The sequence below is a fragment of the Paramisgurnus dabryanus genome, chromosome 2 (assembly GCF_030506205.2).
Source record: "Paramisgurnus dabryanus chromosome 2, PD_genome_1.1, whole genome shotgun sequence".
In the NCBI taxonomy this organism is placed as follows: domain Eukaryota; kingdom Metazoa; phylum Chordata; class Actinopteri; order Cypriniformes; family Cobitidae; genus Paramisgurnus; species Paramisgurnus dabryanus.
The window spans coordinates 7585973-7603988 of record NC_133338.1 but is presented as its reverse complement, the minus strand read 5'-3'; the positions used below and the strand labels follow the sequence as shown (position 1 = coordinate 7603988).

The 18016-nt window shown below is 41.7% G+C and overlaps 1 protein-coding gene and 1 long non-coding RNA gene across 2 annotated transcripts; one reads left to right on the top strand and one right to left on the bottom strand.

Annotated features, from left to right (window-relative positions):
* Positions 1-12177: 12177 nt before the first annotated feature.
* Positions 12178-13876, bottom strand: LOC135783408 (uncharacterized). The gene has a single exon (XM_065294085.2). It carries the CDS (start codon positions 13874-13876, stop codon positions 12434-12436), a length of 1443 nt encoding a protein of 480 aa, XP_065150157.1. The 3' UTR covers positions 12178-12433.
* A 1366-nt stretch (positions 13877-15242) lies between these two features.
* Positions 15243-16460, top strand: LOC135731438 (uncharacterized). Its single transcript, XR_010526306.2, has 3 exons — positions 15243-16007; positions 16114-16238; positions 16346-16460. It is a non-coding gene; the product is annotated as an uncharacterized lncRNA (long non-coding RNA).
* Positions 16461-18016: the final 1556 nt, after the last annotated feature.

The following is an 18016-nucleotide window of genomic DNA, read 5'->3' as shown; positions in this document are numbered from 1 at the left end:
TTTACCTTTTGTCTTTTTCTTGCACAATTCAAATTTGGTTACCTTCACTGTTCTCCTTCTTGTATGTCCTCTCAACCCTCTGTCGATCTTTGTTTCTTCTTCACTGTCTGTTTTTTTTTGTTTAGATCCATCTTTCTTTGTCTATCTCCCACCTCCCCTGATATCTCAATTTCCATTATTTGGCTGTCCTGCTCCATTGTTTCTTCATTTTCTTTAACATTGTCCCCCTTTTCTCTGTTGCTAATCATTTCTTCTGTTTCTCTTTTATGTAGTCCTTGTTCCTCCTGTCCTCCATCAGTTTGTTCATCCTCCTTGATTTTTTCCTTCATGCACCTGTCTGCTCACCTGTTTTCCTCCTCCTTCCTCTTCCTCCATCCAGCATTTACATTAATATAAATATTCTTGGCACTCCGTGGACCTCACAGCCTTGCAGTGTTTTGCAAAGTGGCCTCGCTCCTTGCATTTAATTTTATTTTATTTTTAGTCTTTCATTAGGTGATCCGGGTCTACAAGTCCTAACCTGATGACTGTGCATCACCCGGAAATACTGTAGCCCTTCCACGTCCTCCTTGTGCTATATGGCAATGATGCCACCTCTTTGGGGAGCCTTACTTTAAGGAACCTTGTTCCATCCTCTATGTCAGTGCCTGGGTAGCACCTCCTTTTAATTTTTGTCAAAGGCTCAACACCCCATCCATACACTTTTGCTAAACTTTTACAATCATCCAGGTAAGGGGGCAAGTGCATGAAGGAAACAACAAAATCCCGGTTGTGCATATTATTTACTTCACATTCAACTCCTTTCACTCTCAATCCCTCCATTAGTTTGTCACAGTCTTCATCCATTTCCATTGTAAGTTCGTACTCTTTCCCTTGCCTTGGCCTTGTGCTAAAATGTTCACATGTTCATATTGTTCTGTTACCGCTTTAATAATGTCCTCCGCTCTCACTTCATTCAAATTTTCCACATTCACGATCACTGTAGCTTCTTTTAAATATATCCTTTCCAAGGCTTTGAACCGGTTCACGGAACAAAAATGAAAACCAGAAACTTTTGATGTTTTGCAAGGAACAGAAACGAAACCAGAATCTTTTAAAAAATATATGTTCCGGAACAGAAACGTTTTCTTTTAAAATAATGGTAACTGGTTAATACCATTATTTTTTTGTTTTTTGACAAGATTTCTGTACAATACTCGAAGTTAATTTCCGGGCGTCGTTGACTAATCGGAGAAATGAGACAGAGTGTTCAGGATGCTCAATGTATGATGATGGTTGTCTTGCCAGACGTGCAGGGTAACGCCGGATTTCCACCGACTGTGGAGCGGCTGCAGATCTGCTCCGCTGCGTTACGGCTCCGGACTCCGCCGTCCGCCAATACCCACCAGTTCCGTATTGGTTGCAGAGCGGCTGCGTGCTGAAGTGACGAGGACATATGAGGTCTCGCAAATTCACGTGATGATCGCGCGATACCTAGTTCTGTCTCCGCCAATTATGACTTGAATTATGACGTTTTTACAAACCAGCCCAGATCACAACACGAGATCTCGCGTAGAAAGAGCAGTACATCAAATCCATCCAAAATTCAAAAAATAAGAAAGCTGCTAAAACCATTTATTTATGCTCTATCTTTAATGTATTTATTATACCATATACTTTACCATTTAACTCCCCCTGTCTCTGTTCTTGTCTATTATTTGTTGTTTCTATATTAATGACTTTGTAATGTTTGTATTGCAAAGATTTAATAAAGGAAAAAAACACGAGATCTCGCGAATTCAGGTATGATCACGCGATAAAGTCATGGCTCCGCCCTGCGGAGCTGTCCGGCATCCGTCAAAAATAGAAGCTCTGCGTATTTGTGCCGGAGGGCTGCGGATGGCCGGAGCTGTGACGGATTCGGAGCGCAGTCAGTGGAAATACACACATTGACTTGAATGGAAACCGATTGGCTCCGCCGCCGTTCCGCAACGGATCCGCAGCCTTTCCGCAGTCGGTGGAAATTGGGGGTAAGAACTGTGCTGTGGAGACACATGATAACTGGATGATTGTGTGTGATGATGGTATGAAGGAAGCATGGCATCAAACAGTCTGTTCATCATTTCTTGGAACATCCTGTTTGATTCTTGACGTTCCTCCCTCTGCAGCTGTTGCCGGCGCACCTCCATGTCCATTTGTACCTTCATCCAGTTATTCAGCTGTTGCTCCCCTTGCATAAATTCCTGATTTTGTTTTTTTTCTGCATGTTCAGGAAGGCAGCCATCATGTCACCCATATCAGTTTGTCTTCCCCTCTTTCTGCACTGTTGTGAGGGCGTTGGAACATTGTCCAAATTGTGTTTGTGTCAGAAGTCTCCGGTGACTCCTCTGTACGATTGCCACGTTGAGACCTCTTTGAAGGGAGTGTTGAGTCTAACAAAAGAGAAGCGAAATATACATTGTAAAAAAAAAATATGAACATACAGTATTCAGTGTAATCAGAGGCAAAAACTCTCTCTCACATATACACACCCCTTATGAAAATTAATACTAATTTTACTACAGTAACCATGGTTTTACTATGGTTTTTGAAGACTATGGCTTACAGAACCATGGTTATTTTGTGGTTACCATGGATTTGCTACAGTAACCATGTTTTTTGTTTAAAGTGTAGTAAAACCATGGTTAATTTTTGTAAGGGAAATACGTATACATTTACAAATACACATATGTACGAATATACTTTTCAGGTTCAGCAAATGGATGAAATAACACCAAAAATAAGTTTTACTTACTGTTCAACGCCGTCTTCGGTCCATTGTTCTCTTGAATGGTTGTTGCTGGTGGAGATGGCGTTCGTGTTTCAGAATTTGATTGTAAAATACGGTTGGCTGCTCGATTTGAGCCCGATTATTTTGTTGACTGCGTCGTACCACAGAAATCTGTCTTTTTTGTCAGATGAGCTGCCTGACCTGCTGAGTGCATCTTGTACCTTCAGATACAGAGCATGCAGCTTTTTTAACTTTTCGCAGCACTGGTCAATGGTTCTCTTGTAACCACGACTACAAAGATAGTCACAAATTCTCCCGAATATCTCGGAATTCTTGTGCATACTATTCAGATGTTTCTGAATGCTTTCATCAGCCCAGATATAGACCATACGTAGACCACAAATGTAGACCACAGCGAACCCTTGGTAGCCATGTTGTTCAAATGCTGGAATGATTGACTGTCGCACCACTGACGTCACACTTCCTGTTCTGGGCCCAGGCGCGGATTGGTTAATCGCGCCGCGGCCGGGTTGCAGAAGTGGGCCGGAGCGCGGTTCACTTGGGCTCAGGCGCGGAAGACTGTTGTGTGAGCGCAATCGCGCCTGAGCGCGATTCAAAAGGTGAAGACGTCAGTTGCGCGACCACTCACCTTCATCTACCTCCGTAAAAACCTTTTGATGCGCGCAGCGGGGTTACGTGAATGTCCGAGCTGCACACGTGACAGATCAACTAAGCAATATGATGACATGTGAGAGGGCTGTCTGTAATCGCGCACCAAACGACTCCGAATAAAAAACACAGACTTATCATTACGGTGGGTTCCAGTGTTAAGAGAGCGTTTTACTTCCTGCTTTTTTCAAAACAAATGCATCTTAATGACGAAAGCGCGCCCGGACTCGGATCGATATAAGTACAGTGTGAGTGCGTGCACCTGGAGGAGTAGGGAGGGGTGACAATCGCTCTGGGGCATGGTTTGGTTTGGATAATGTGAGTGCGCCCCCACACTACAGCCTTTCGCGCTCTTGCACAAGTGAACCACGCTCCAGCCAACCTCTACAAGCACTCACACTAGTAAAACGAACCAGGCTTTGGGGGTCAAACACGCCTGAGCGTGGTTTGAATAGTGTGAGCGGTCCTTACTAAAAAAATTCTGAACTACATCCAATGCCATTTTAACACTCTCCAAGTCTCTCACTATTAAAGTTGTGTCATCTACATGTTGGAAGATATTGTTCTCGCATCTACTCCCTTTAAAGCTATGGTCTACGATTTCAAAGATTGTTCATTATTAATAACCTTGTTTAGATGCTGGTTATGGTTCTACAGTAAAATCCTAACAATATGAAGAGAAAAAAGAATGAAAAAAATCCATTCACTCTATTGGGTGCACAGCGGCAGAGAACTTGACCAATGTAAGCTGTCCAGCCGGACAGCTTACATTGGTCGACTGCTCGCATCCAATCCCCGCTCCACTTGAAACTCCACCTTGCGCTCGCGTCTCCACCCCACCCTGCCCGCAACATGAAATTTCTAACAGTGTATGGTAGCTAGCAAAGTAGCAAAAGCTCACAAATGGAGAAAAAACAAACCGATAGCAGCAAGCGGCACCTGCTTGGAAGAAAGAGAAAGTCTGTAGAAGAAAGAGCAGAGATATAAACGGAGACTCAAACGCCGAATTAATATAGGGTCTACCACTGACCGTTGGAGAAGGCTTCAGGGAGATATGGGACTTAAAACCAACGCTGCCACGGCAGACTTTTTGTTGAGCAGCTACGCATTTATTTATACTTTTATGGTGTGCGGTGTTACATAAATTTCTTTATATCAGTCTGACAACATGCTCATGCTGCCAGTCGGCATTGGAATGTTAGCCGTTTAGCATCGCGTATCACGGGTCAAAGTATTAAAGTGCTTGAATTTCAATAAGCCTAGCAGGTTTCTGTTCGAGCCCATCGGAATTTGAAAAAGATGCGCTGTGTGCTGGTATTACAATTGCTCAAAACCTTAGCAATACTAACTAATAATTATTGTGCAATTAATGTGCGCTAGGTATCACTTTTGACCAGGGGAAACGAGGCTCAGGAGGGGAAATGTATGCCAAACGTTGTTGTGAAAGTAAATAACGTCATTCAGTCATAATTGTAAGTGTTCATTCCTTCAAGGCTTTATGTGTTTACTGCTCAGTAAATCTCTGTTCCGATGCTTACTACCGGTGGTCACAGCTTGACTGAGTGACGTTGTTCAGGTCGTTTCCCGGTGGGAGGGATCAGATAGCACAGAGGGGCGGGATGAGTTTTTTAAAACTTACTAACCGTCTCAGGCATTCTCGACCGATTTTCAACATCGTAGACTACAGCTTTAATGTTGATACTTCTTATGTTCATCTCTTGTCTCATTGCTAAACCTGCCACCAAGGAATAAAAATGTGCTGAAAGGAGGCACCTCTGCCTTACTGATCTTGTGAGCTTAATACATTTTGTTAAAAAAACCATTACACTTGATCCTAGTCACCACTCCTTTTTATAAGATATTGATCCATTTAATAAAATTTTCCCAAAGTCAAAACTCTTTAAAATCCCACCCTGTCAAAGGCTTTCTCAAAATCAAGACTTAAAAAATAACCTTCCAAATTTTTCTCCTTAATGTAAATTATCATATCTTTTACGCTTATTGTCGTATCCACAATATCTCTTCCTTTCACCCCGTATGCTTGATATGTCTTAATTATTTTTGGCATCGCCTCCTTGAGTCTGTTGGCTAAGATCCATGTTCAACATTGTCAGAGGTCTATAGTTTTTTAAATCTGTCTTATCTCCTTTATTGTATATTATTTTCATAAACCCCATACCCATTCTTAAATTCATTTGTCTCTTCATAAAGATATCATAATACACTTCCTTAAGAATGCTGAATTTTTTTTCCGCCTTCTACTATACATCGGGCTTTACTTCTTAAACATGTTCCTTCATATTTTTCCTCTTCTAAATCTTTAAAGGAACAGTATGTAAGAAATTTATATCAATTAATCATTAAATGGCTCTGAAATGTCACTAGACATTAAGAAATCATTTTCATTTCAAATACTCATATCACTCACAACAGCGGTCCGGCCAAGATATTGTCATTTAAAAAGTGGAGTTGCAGCCCTCAACTGATGTTTATGTTGTCGTTTGGTATATTGGCCACCAGCTGTGTGATTGCAGTACCAGTTTTAGCCACACGTTTTGTGATTGCAATACCAGTTTTGGCCACAATCCTACATACTGTTCCTTTAAGTTTGTCGTCCAAATATTTTAAAACCTCAGCATTTAAAACCCACACCCTCTGCCCCCTTTTAATCGTGCTCCATTCCATCAGCCATGTCCAACTTGCTTAAAACAGTATTAAAATCACCCAATAAAATAACATTCTTCTGCTTCGTTAAAAATATCCATACATTTTTTTAAAGTCTCTCTTTGTCCTCTCTTCAGTAGGCGCATGGACATTTATCACAATTATTTCGTTGTCATCATGTCACATTTCAACAGCCAAGCATTTCCTGACATCATTATTGTAAACAACTTTACAAGAAACATTTGCTTTTCCTCTTATTAAATAGGTCTCCCCTCTGCCATATCTCTTATCATCATTACTGTAAAATTTTTGTCCATCCCATCTTTTCCTTATTTCACAAATATGCTTTTCCATCCAGTAAGTTTCTTGCAATACTATTACACCAACCTTTAAAAACATCTGTTTCACCTTTTCAAATTTGTTAAAATCTGAAAGTCCTCTGGCATTAAAGGCGCTCTAAGCGAATTGAAGCGTTTTAGACCATAAAACATTTTTTGTTACATACCGGAAACATCTCCTCACTATCTGCTTGCTGCCTGTCCGCTGATCAAACTGTAAAAAAAACGCGATCTCTGTAGACAGCCCAGGCTTCACAAACGGCAATATCAACAAGTGGCCAAACTTAGCATCAAAACAAAACAAAGTATTCCAGCCAATAAACGACAAAAAGGATTTGGGGGTGGGGGTTGGGCGCGTTCATGAAAGCACGGAAGGGAGGGGGGGGGAGTAAGCTACGCTCCGTCTGTTTGAAAACAGTTTCAAACGTCAACAATAACTAACGTCTCGCAGATTCGCTTAGAGAGCCTTAAAACTGGCCAGACTTAAAACCATAGAAAATAAACATAAAAACTTTCATATAACCAATATCTTAGCTTATGTCCTCCAAACATTTAATAGTTCAAATCTGTTCTTAGAATAGACTTTATTAGTGTTCCTTTTCTCTTTTTCTTTTAATTACTTTGTTAAAATCTCTTTGGGAAATTGTTGCACCTTTTAAAGTCACCAAGTCAGGAAAAAAAAGGTTCCCTTGAGCATTAAATAAATCAGAAACAAAAAGAATATTTTGATTTACCCATTCTTTGAAAAAGAGAGATTTGTTACAAGACAGTATATTTACATTATTCCAAATAATACAAGTGTGTGGGGAGAAATTATGTTTAAGGTCCATTATCCAGGATTCTAGAGCCTGTTTATGGAAATTTGAGAGTTTGATAGGCAATTTATTACATTTGAAATTACATGACAATAAAAATTTAAGACCACCACAATGCTTAAAGATTAGATTGGGTATCCAAAACCAGGGCAAATCCGTGCTGGATAAACACTTTTTAATCCAATTAATTTTGAATGTTTGGTTAATGTTCTGAAAATCGAAAGCATTAAGACCACCCTCCTTGTAGCTATTTACCAAAGATTTCCTCTGAACTCTTTCTGTTTTATTTTTCCAAATGAAGCGGAAAAGCAGAGAGTCAATAGATTTAATAGTTTTTTGATCAATATATAAGGAGAGAGCAGGATAAACTAGGCGTGAAATACCTTCAGCCTTAGTCAGCAGAACCCTCCCATAGATTGTTAAGTCTCTCTGCAGCCAGCAACATAGAACATTTTTAATGTTATCTAACCTTGGTTGAAAGTTGAAATGAAGACGGTCTGATTTTGATCTGCAAATATCAACTCCTAAATATTTGACACACTTTTTAACATCAATACCATTAACAGAAATTTTATCTGAATCGTGTATATACAAGATTTCACTTTTCTTTGGTTTTACTACCAAACCTGAAGCTGTAGAGAAAATGTTCAATTCATTTAAGGAAACTTGTGACTCATTTTTAAGAAAAAGACTAATTGACTAATTAGTAAAAAGTTCTCCCCAATATTTATGCCTTCAATACCTGAGTGCTTTATATGCAGACTTAGTAACTCAGCAGCCAGTATAAAAAGAAAAGGAGAGATGGGACAACCCTGACAAATGCCCCTGCCCATCTGAAACCTGGGTGAAGTGCCGTAAGCTAAGGAAACACAACTGTTAATTCCATTATAAAGAGTACAAATTGCACTGATAAAGGAACTACCAAAACCAAAATGAGTGAGGGCTTCAAAAATAAAAGAATGCTCCACTGTATCGAAAGCTTTGTAAAAGTCGATGAACAAAATTAAAGCCTCTTTATTTATGAATTCAGAATAATCTAACATGTCTATAATTAACCTAATGTTATTAGATATGTGTCTACCTTTTATAAAACCAGATTGAGAGTTTGAAATTATGTCTGCTAAACAGCGTTTGAGTTTGTCTGCATAAACAGACGCTAATAATTTATAATCAGAATTTAAAAGGCTAATTGGGCGCCAATTATCCAAAAGTTTCGAGTCTTTATTAGGCTTAGGTGTGAGACAAATAAGACCCTGTTTCATTGATTCAGCCAATTCACCATTGTTTACACACTCATGCACACTCTGAAAGTGGTGGTGGAGGGTAGGAAACACAGCCCTGCCCCTACCCCTGCCTGCAGAAGAGTGTCTGATACCAGGCACTGTTGCGCTTTTCAACCACATGGGGGAGATGTACGTCATTTTTACATGGAAACTACATAGTGTTGCTTTAATATATAGGGAGGAAATTTTTTTATTAACACTACGTTTTTTCTCTAGGTTGAAAAAATAAGCAGAATTTTTTCCCCCAAATTCAAGCCATTTTACTCTCGATCTGATAAACGCCCCCCCTTGCTTTCTCTAGAAACATATCATCCAGATTACTTTGTAAGGTATATAGTGTTTCTATATCATCCTCTCTAGGGTTAGGATTCTGTAAAATTTGATTAATCTTTTTGATTAAATCTGCAATTTCCTTCTTTTTAAAAGACATTCTATTTCGTCCAAATTTAACAGAAAATTTTCTACATTCTGTCACGGTTTCAACCGTGTTTCTGTTGTCTCTGTTCTGATTGTTGTCATCTGGACTTTTCACTGATTACCAATTATCACACCTGATATCAATTAGTCTTTGTGTATATATCCCGGTCACCTGTATGTTCAGTTGCTGGATCATTGCCTCAGTTTGTGTCCTTACCATAGTGTATGTCTTGGTCCCTGTTCCTGCCTATTTGCTTATTTATCATGCCTTGTTTTGTTTCCTGTTTATTTAATAAATGTTATTTATTTCAAACTTTGCGTTTGCATCCTCCCACTTGTTCCGGGGACGTGACACATTCATATTTAAATAGTTCCCATTTAGAAATGGCTGAGCTATTAGTCTGAGAACTCACATTCTCTGCGATTTTTCTAATTTCCTGACAATATGAGTCACAAAGTAGGAAGGATCAATTTAATTTCCAATAACCAGGGTTTACTTTTCTCTGCTTCGCCTTAGCATCAGATAAAATAATATAAATTACTGAATGATCCGTTAAAGGTGAGGGAGAAATTTTTGCTGATGTCAAATAAGAGATTAAGGAGTCTGAAATTAGCCACAGGTCTATTTGTGACTTATGAGAAAAATCTGATTTAAACCAAGTGAATATGTTGCTATCGGGGTTTAAATATCTATGTCATCATCTGAACCTGATTGATGCATAAAGCTTTCCTGTTAGAGGGTTAATGCTATTAGATACATTTCTGGGTGGAAACCTATCAACAATAAAATTCGGGGCCTCATTAAAATCACCACCAAATAAATCAAAAGCAGAGGGATATTTAAGTTTAAAATTTCTTATATTAAAGATTATATCATCAAATAGAATTGCATTTTTTGAAGAATTGTTAAATCCGTATACGTTAACCATTATAAAGAAATTACTATCCAAATGAACAACTGAGATAATCCATCTTCCTATCCCTGAAACAAGCGTATCTACAGTTTTTCCCTGAAAGCCACTATTTAGTAGGATAACGACCCCACCTGACGAATTAGAATTATGACAGAAAAAAATAGAACTTCCCCATTGGTTGCGCCAGAATTTTTCATCGTTTCTACAAGAATGTGTCTCCTGCAAAAAATAGACGTCCCTTTTCATTGATTTACAAAACAAAAAAACAGCTTTTCGTTTGCTTAAGTCACGTAGCCTCCGAACATTCAAAGAAAAACAAGAAAATTGTGAACTGAACATAGGATTAGAACTCACTGGTAAATGCAACTACTAAAAACAGATATAATAAATGAAAGGCTTCTTAGAAGCTATGCGGAGCACAAAGCTCAAACCTCTCAAATAAATTTAGGAAGGTCAGCACATCTTGTCATGGACCCAGAAAAAGAACGGAAAAAGGAATGATGATAAGAGACATTATAAATGTCATAAACGGAGATTTTCTTCCCGTTAATGAAGGCAGTTGGCCCATTAAACCCAGCTTTTTTTCCTTCCCTTCTTGCCTTTTCAACGAGTGGCCAGAGTTTGTTTCTCGCCTCCTTGTCTTCCTGCGTCAGATCTTCCAGAATCCGAATCTTTTTTTGTTTCAAAAGTTCAGATCTCTTGGCTGCTGCCCATATTGCATCACGACATGTACGGGATAGGAATTGGATGATGATCCGTGTAAACACTGAAATCTAGGCCCAAACATAATGACACATTTGGCAAACTATTGTAAATATGTTCACAACAGTGTAGTATTGTCAAAATATTTTTCAAGTCATTCACGAGTTCACACTTACAAATAATTCTGAACAGGGTTATTAATATGCGTATTTGGCATGCTGTCCGAGGAGAGGGCTCCGAGCTCGTTAATGGCCTGAGCCCGGAGCGCCTCCTGGCGGGGAGAGGGTTCCGGGCTCGGCCTTAGGCCCGAACCCAGAATAATCCCCCCTGTTCTGGTTAGTAAGGTGACTAGGCAAATCGTGCGGAGAAGGGGAGGTGGAGGGATGCTGAAACTATCAAGGAATGAGGGTGAGTTGATTTTCAGTCTATATAGGTTTCTGTTGATGCCGATCAGGTGAAGACCTAATTGCTGATTGACGACAGCTGGTCATGGTTACAAGGTAATTAGGTTGATTATTTGAACGTGCTCCTCCCGAACTTTGTTAATAAAACATCATTTCACGAGTTCACACTTACAAATAATTCTGAACAGGGTTATTAATATGCGTATTTGGCATGCTGTCCGAGGAGAGGGCTCCGAGCTTGTTAATGGCCTGAGCCCGGAGCGCCTCTTGGCGGGGAGAGGGTTCCGGGCTCGGCCTTAGGCCCGAACCCAGAATAATCCCCCAAAAGATCGCAATACTGGCATCGGACAGCAGCCGGGAACAGTGTAGGTGCCCCCCAAAAAAGCGGAATGTGAAATGGCGGTAAACGGGGCTCCTGCGGGAGCAGGGGGAACATCACTGCTGTGGCAGTGGCGAATTTGTTAAATTTGGGGCTCCTGCAGGAGCAGTACGGACATCACTGCTGTGGCAGTTGAGAAATTGTGAAAATTAGAGCTCCTGCGGGAGCAGAGGAAACATCACTGCTGCGACAGTGGAGAAATTGTGAAAATTAGGGCTCCTGCGGGAGCAGAGGAAGCATCACTGCTGCGGCAGTGGAGAGTTTGTGAAAGGTAGGGCTCCTGCGGGAGCAGTACAGACATCACTGCTGCGGCAGTGGAGAAATTGTGAAAAATAGGGCTCCTGCGGGAGCAGAGGAAACATCACTGCTGTGGCAGTGGAGAATTTGTGAAATGTAGGGCTCCTGCGGGAGCAGAGGAGACAGTACTGTGATGGCAGTAGAGATTAGTGGAAAGCAGGGCTCCTGCGGGAGCAGAGGAAATGGCACCGCTGTGAAAATAGGGTTCCTGCGAGGGCAGGGGAAACATCACTGCTGCGGCAGTAGAGGAAAATTGTGAAAAGCAGGGCTCCTGCGGGAGCAGAGGAAACATCACTGCTGTGGCAGTGGAGGTTAGTGAAAGCGGTGCTCTTGCGGAGCAGAGGAAACAACATTGCTGCGGCGGTGGAGAGACAGGCATCTGCAGGAGGCAGGGGAAACATCACTGCTGTGGCAGTGGAAACGGGCTCCTGTGGGAGCAGAGGGAAACATCACTGCGTAGGCAGTGGAGGTTAGTGAAAGCAGGGCTCCAGTGGGAGCAGAGGAAACAACACCGCTGCCGCGGTGGAAAACAGGGCTCCTGCGGGAGCAGAGGAAACGTCACTGCTTCGGCAGTGGAGAGTAGGGCTTCTGCAGAAGCAGGGGAAACATCACTGCTATTGCAGTGGGGATTAGTAAAAGCAGGGCTCCCGCGGGAGCAGAGAAAATGACACTGCTGCAGCAATGGAGCACAGATCTCCTGCGGGAGATGGTAAAAACACCACTACTGCGGCAGTGGATTTTAGTAAAAGCTGGCTCCTGCGGGAGCAGAGGAAACATCACTGCTGTGACAGTGGATAGAGTCTTATAGTTTGTGTTGTCCTGGAGCAGGCTGGAGCTGGTGGGATCCACTTATGAAGGTTCGTTGGGCTTCTCTGATGTGGGAGCGGTTTGATCGAATGTAGGTTTTGAAGGGTTCTGATGACCAGCGTCCGAGTGCTTGGATCTGTTGTTGTGAAAGACCTTTTTGGGCGGCTGTGGTTGCCGCGCCTATGCAGAAAGAATGGCTGGAGAAGGAGTCTGCGGGGATGCCAGATAGGAGTAGGACGGATTTAAGGTGTTTTTGGAACCAAAAACGTGTAACCAGGCGGTTTGAGTCGTCTATGAAGAGTGGGTCTGATGCAGATCTAGCCTGGGAATTTCTGGAATGTAGGTAGGCTAGGAGTGTCTGGTATGGTTGAATTGGTGATGGGAAGTTGAAAATGTAAATGAAATGGCCTTTTCTCGTTTGGTCCGTCTTGCTTTGTTTGATGAAATAGGAGATGGTGTCGTTGTCCAGAAGTGATAGATCTGAGATTGTGGGGTGGTTATTTGAATTGAAATTGGAAGTGATGGTGAGTTCTGAACATCTGAGGAACCCGAAAAAGGCTAGAATAAACATAGCGTCGAGTGTGTGGGCGGTGTTAGTAGAGTGGTAGCCTCGACGGATGGTGGTGATGCATTTGGTGAGTAATTCTAAGGTTATTGGTTGTCTTGCATCCGGACGGGTAGGGTGGGTTCTTTGGACACCTTTAATGAGCATTGATGTCTGGGTGTTAGCTATTACTGGGGAGGGTGAGCCAAAAATTAGTTTGTGGAAAAATTGGATTCCGCTTAGGTATCCTTTGATAGAGCTGGCTTGGAGGTTCTTGTGTTGGTTGAGGTAGGATATGAAAGAGGTGATGGTGAGTAGGGAAAAGTCAGGGAAGGTCAGGTTGTAACCAGAGTGGAAAGTTTTGAAGCTCTTCCAAGCGGTTAGGTAGGTTTGTAGGGTTCTGGGGGATACAGCTTGGAGGATGGTATCTAGGGAAGCATTGAGGAGGGATTTTAAAGGGTGGTTTATGGGAATATGAGTTCTGAATAGTGAGGTACCGGAGTTGGGTGTGGATCCGCTTGTGGTGCTAGCTGCCTGAATTTCTGAGAGGATCTGTGCTCTGATGTTGTGAGGGACGGGGGGTGGTTCCAGGGCTGGAGCGTTCGGTGGGAGGGGCATCGGAGTTGTGGTAAATAAAGTGTATGGTGATTTGGAGTTGGTAGCTGACGCAGGTATCATTTGTTGTGGGTACCTTGTGTCGCAGCCTGGGGCTTGAGAAGAGGAAAAGGGGTTGGAAAGAGGTAAAGGTAGCGGCATCTGAGCTTGGGTTGCTAGCGGAAGCAGCCTCGCGCTGGAGCTCGATGGTGGAGCTGCCGGCCACGGACAGGGGAAAGGATTGGAGAAATCAGACTGAAAGGCTTGTGGAGGTGGGGCTAATGTTGCTGACGGAAGCATGTTTGAGCTGGAAGGGAAAACGTTACCTGTATCGATGAGTTGAGTTCTCGTGCGGTGCACGGCATGATGTTTTGCGGTGTTCTTGGTGCGAGCATGGAAAAGATTGAGGCTCAACAGTGGAATTTGGAGCTCGGCTTTGACTGGCTGAGGGTGGTCTACGTCCTTTTGGTGAGTATTGAGAAATAACTGTAATGCTCTTTGATTTGTGTGCGGCTTTGCGGTGGGGGGTTGCTTTTGGAGAAGGCAGCGTTGGTTGAAGAGAAGTGTAGAGACTATGGAGCTCCGCTTTGTTTAGTTTTTTGGAGAAGTAAATGTCGGCGTTGTTTAATGCTTTTCTCAAGCCGAGCACTGTCCATTTTTCTATTGCTGGGATTGCCGGATGTGCTGAGGCGTATGAAGAAGCTGGAGAAGATGGCGGGTGTCTTGGTGGTGGAGGTGAGCTTCGGCGTCGAGGAGTGCGAGATGCCGGACGGCTGGGTCGGATAACGTGTGGAGAAGCTGAGGCTTTAGTTGCTGTTTCCTGAAGGCTCTTTCCTTTGGTGAATGGTGGTGTTGTATCATGTGCCACATCCTGGGCAATGCTGGATTCGTCCGATGAGGAGTACTCTGAGGACATTTTTGCTCGTGTGTTTGTCACAGATGCTGAAACTATGCTGAAACTATCAAGGAATGAGGGTGAGTTGATTTTCAGTCTATATAGGTTTCTGTTGATGCCGATCAGGTGAAGACCTGATTGCTGATTGTCGACAGCTGGTCATTGTTACAAGGTAATTAGGTTGATTATTTGAACGTGCTCCTCCCGAACTTTGTTAATAAAACATCATTTAAATACCATTAAAAATAAGTGTTTGGATTATGTGTTTCAGTTAGGGTATTTTGTTAATTAGACAATTTACCTGCAGTTAGTTTTACTTTTTACTTATACTCATCAAAGCTGCCTATAAAACACATGCAAAGTGAACTGAATGGAGATGAACACTATGGGGACTCTTGGACAGTAAGATAAACACGCACTTGTGTGTGAAATTGAAGTTGTGTTTTAAAAAATGGAAGTGTGACAAAATAAACACAAGACAAATGCAAAAATTACATTATGAATTTTTATTTAAGAACAGAAGTTGTTGTAGTGTTTTAGCACTTAACCGGTTTCTTTTTTTGCACAGAACTTCTCTAGCTTTGGAAAAAACTCTTTCACGTGGCACAGATGTAGCTGGTATTGAGAGGTATTTTTTGGCAAGCTGAAAGAGGGAAGAAAGTTTGATGTTTTGACCAAAACTCCAGTGGATCACTTGTTCTGTTCATGTATGGTGTATTTAAATATCGCTGTACTTCAACTGTTGCATCAGCAGTGACACAATGGACCTTTTGTGTTTCCTGTATCTTATTGTCCAAGAGTTCCCATAGGTTCTCTCTGTCTTCCTGTCCTTCTGCTGAAGTGGCTGCAGCTGAAGTTGATGGCTGAGGTGACCCAGGTGGTGGAGCCGATGATGTTTCGCGCATCACTGCACTGCATTCAGCAATGCAGTCCTTGACTGCAGCGTCAGCATTGGCTGCACAGCCAAACACAACAGTCTTGAATCTGGGATCCAAAAGTGTAGCCTTAGCCAAGGTCCTCAAGGATTCCACTGTTCCAAAACGTTTCTTAAGGTTTTTTATCAAGTTGTTTGTGAGCTCTATTGCTGTTGTTGATGAAAGTTTCTGTGCCTTCTCGTTTATTTTATAAAACAGCATTCTGACAATGGGTATAATTTTTGAAGCTGTGACCACTTTCTCTGCAGAGAGCTCAACTGTGGCATGGTTAAAGGCTGAAAGGGCTTGAAGACACTGTGCGATTGCTTCAAACTGTCCACTGTTCAAGGGTGTCACATTGGTGTTTAATGATGTTAGAGCAGCACCAACTGCTTCACGTTCTTCATATATTCTTTGGAGCATAAAAAATGTGCTGTTCCACCTTGTTTCCACCTCTTGAATCAGTTTCTTCTTCGGTCTGCCCATCTGCTGCTGAATTGCTGACAGTTTCTCAGTGGCATTTGTGCTGCATCTAAAGAAGGTAACAACTCTTCTGCAGTGATCTCGAATGGCACTAAGATCTGCTGTTTGAGAGAGGGCATTTTTTACAACCAGATTTAAGGTGTGTGCAAAGCAAGGAATATGTCTAATCTGAAGCAGATTAGCACAGTGTCATGTTCGAGGCATGGTCTGTGATGAGACATGTCACTTTGTCTCTTATTCCCCAGGACTCCAGCAAAATGGACTTTGCTTCTTTGATGTGCTCTGCTGTGTGGGTTTCAGGAAACTTCAAAACTCCCAGCACAACACTACACAACTTCTCTTCATTGATATAATGGCATGTTAATGCAAGGTATGCCTCCGTATTTATTGATGTCCACATGTCAGATGTAAGATTCACGGTGTTTGCACTTTTGACTTCCTCCACCACCTTCTCTTTTGTCACTTTATACCCTGCAGCAACCATGTTCTTCAGCCCATGCCTTGATGGAAGCACATATGTTGGATCCAGTTTCTGCACAAAAGCCCTGAAGCCCTCGTCCTCCACCATGGAAAATGGCTGGGAATCCTTCACTATCATGTCCACCAGAGCCTCATCAATGTCCCTTTGCCTTGCTGGAAAATTGAAAAATAAAATTTCATTATTTAAACTTTGTCATTATTTCATATACATGTGCCTGGTTTCAGTCAAGGCTTTGTTGAAGCCTGTTCTAGGCCTTGGTAACATTAAGATGTTTAAGCAAATTCAATAAACATGCCTTAGACATTACTGGAGTGTGAATTAATAAACAATAGCACTGGCATCTTTTAATATTTGTCTTAAGTTTTTTCAGTTGTTTGTCTCTGAAACTGGGGGTTAGGTTTTAAAGTCCCACACAAACACACACTTTTGACAACAAGCACAGATCGTTTGGTGTGACAGATTCTATACATACCTTGTTTGGATGTGCCAGATATTTCACCTCTACTGGATGTGCCAGATATTTCACCACTACCGGATGTGTGCCCATCAGCTTCATCTGGATGCTTGGAGCGCAAGTGCCTCAACATTGATGAGGTGTTATTGTGGTATGTCAGGTGTTGATCACACAACATACATCTCACAATATTGTTCTCCAAAATCTGAAAGTGATCCCAGACAATTGGTCTTGGTCTTGGTCTCTTAATTCCACTCATTTCACAATCGCTATCAAATGCCAAATTAACAATTTCATCCACCAACTCTATAACCCACAACATCTTGCCTTTGCTTGCTGTTTATATAGTCAAAATTGGCGGGGTTTCACATACTGGTTCATGGGTTCACTTTGAAATCAACTCCCCCTAGTGGTGAACCAACGGAGTTTCGAAACGTTTCGAAACAGTAATGACGTCATGAAGCCTCGTTTGCTGAAATCACGTGACTTCGCCAAATTTGAACAAGCTCCGAACCAATGATTCGAAACAAAAGATTCGTAAAGGTTTCGAAGCCTCATGAAGCAGTGCTTCGAAAGCGACCATCACTAGTGTATTGTCGTCGTCTTTGTGTGGATGTTCCTGTGTTCAGCCTGGATTTCACCACTGCTCACCACTCCACCAACGTCGCACTCAATACCTTCATCACCAACTTCCACCGTAGTCTTCGTCACCATTGCCGGACTGTGCTACTTCCGCATTGACTTTGAATACTCTCTCTATGTTTACATTTAATAAACATTGTCTTATTCACCTGCATTTGCTTCTGCGCATTTCGTATGATTACAGTTTTACTAAAACGTGGAACGAATTATTATAATATTTTGTAATTACTTATTACATTTATTATAACTTAAAATTGTGAATTAATAAAACATGTGGATGTCGTGGAAACAAATTGTTAATTTGACTTATATCCAGAGCTCTGTATCAGTTAAACTAGGTCTAATAGCTAACACACAACTGTACACTACCGGCCAAAAGTTTTGGGACACTCACTCGTTCTTTATTTATATTTTTTCCATATTACAGAATAATAGTAAACTCGTCCAATCTAAGGCATAACACAAATTTAACTGTGAGAATCATGTTGGTGACTAAAAGCATCAAAAATAAATCAAAATTCTTATATTGTATTATCTGGAGTGCAGTCACCCGAAATTGCACAATCGTAAG

Coding starts and splice junctions, on each gene's coding strand:
- LOC135783408 (XM_065294085.2), bottom strand. CDS start 13,876: ATGCTTCCGTCAGCAACATTAGCCCCACCTCCACAAGCCTTTCAGTCT.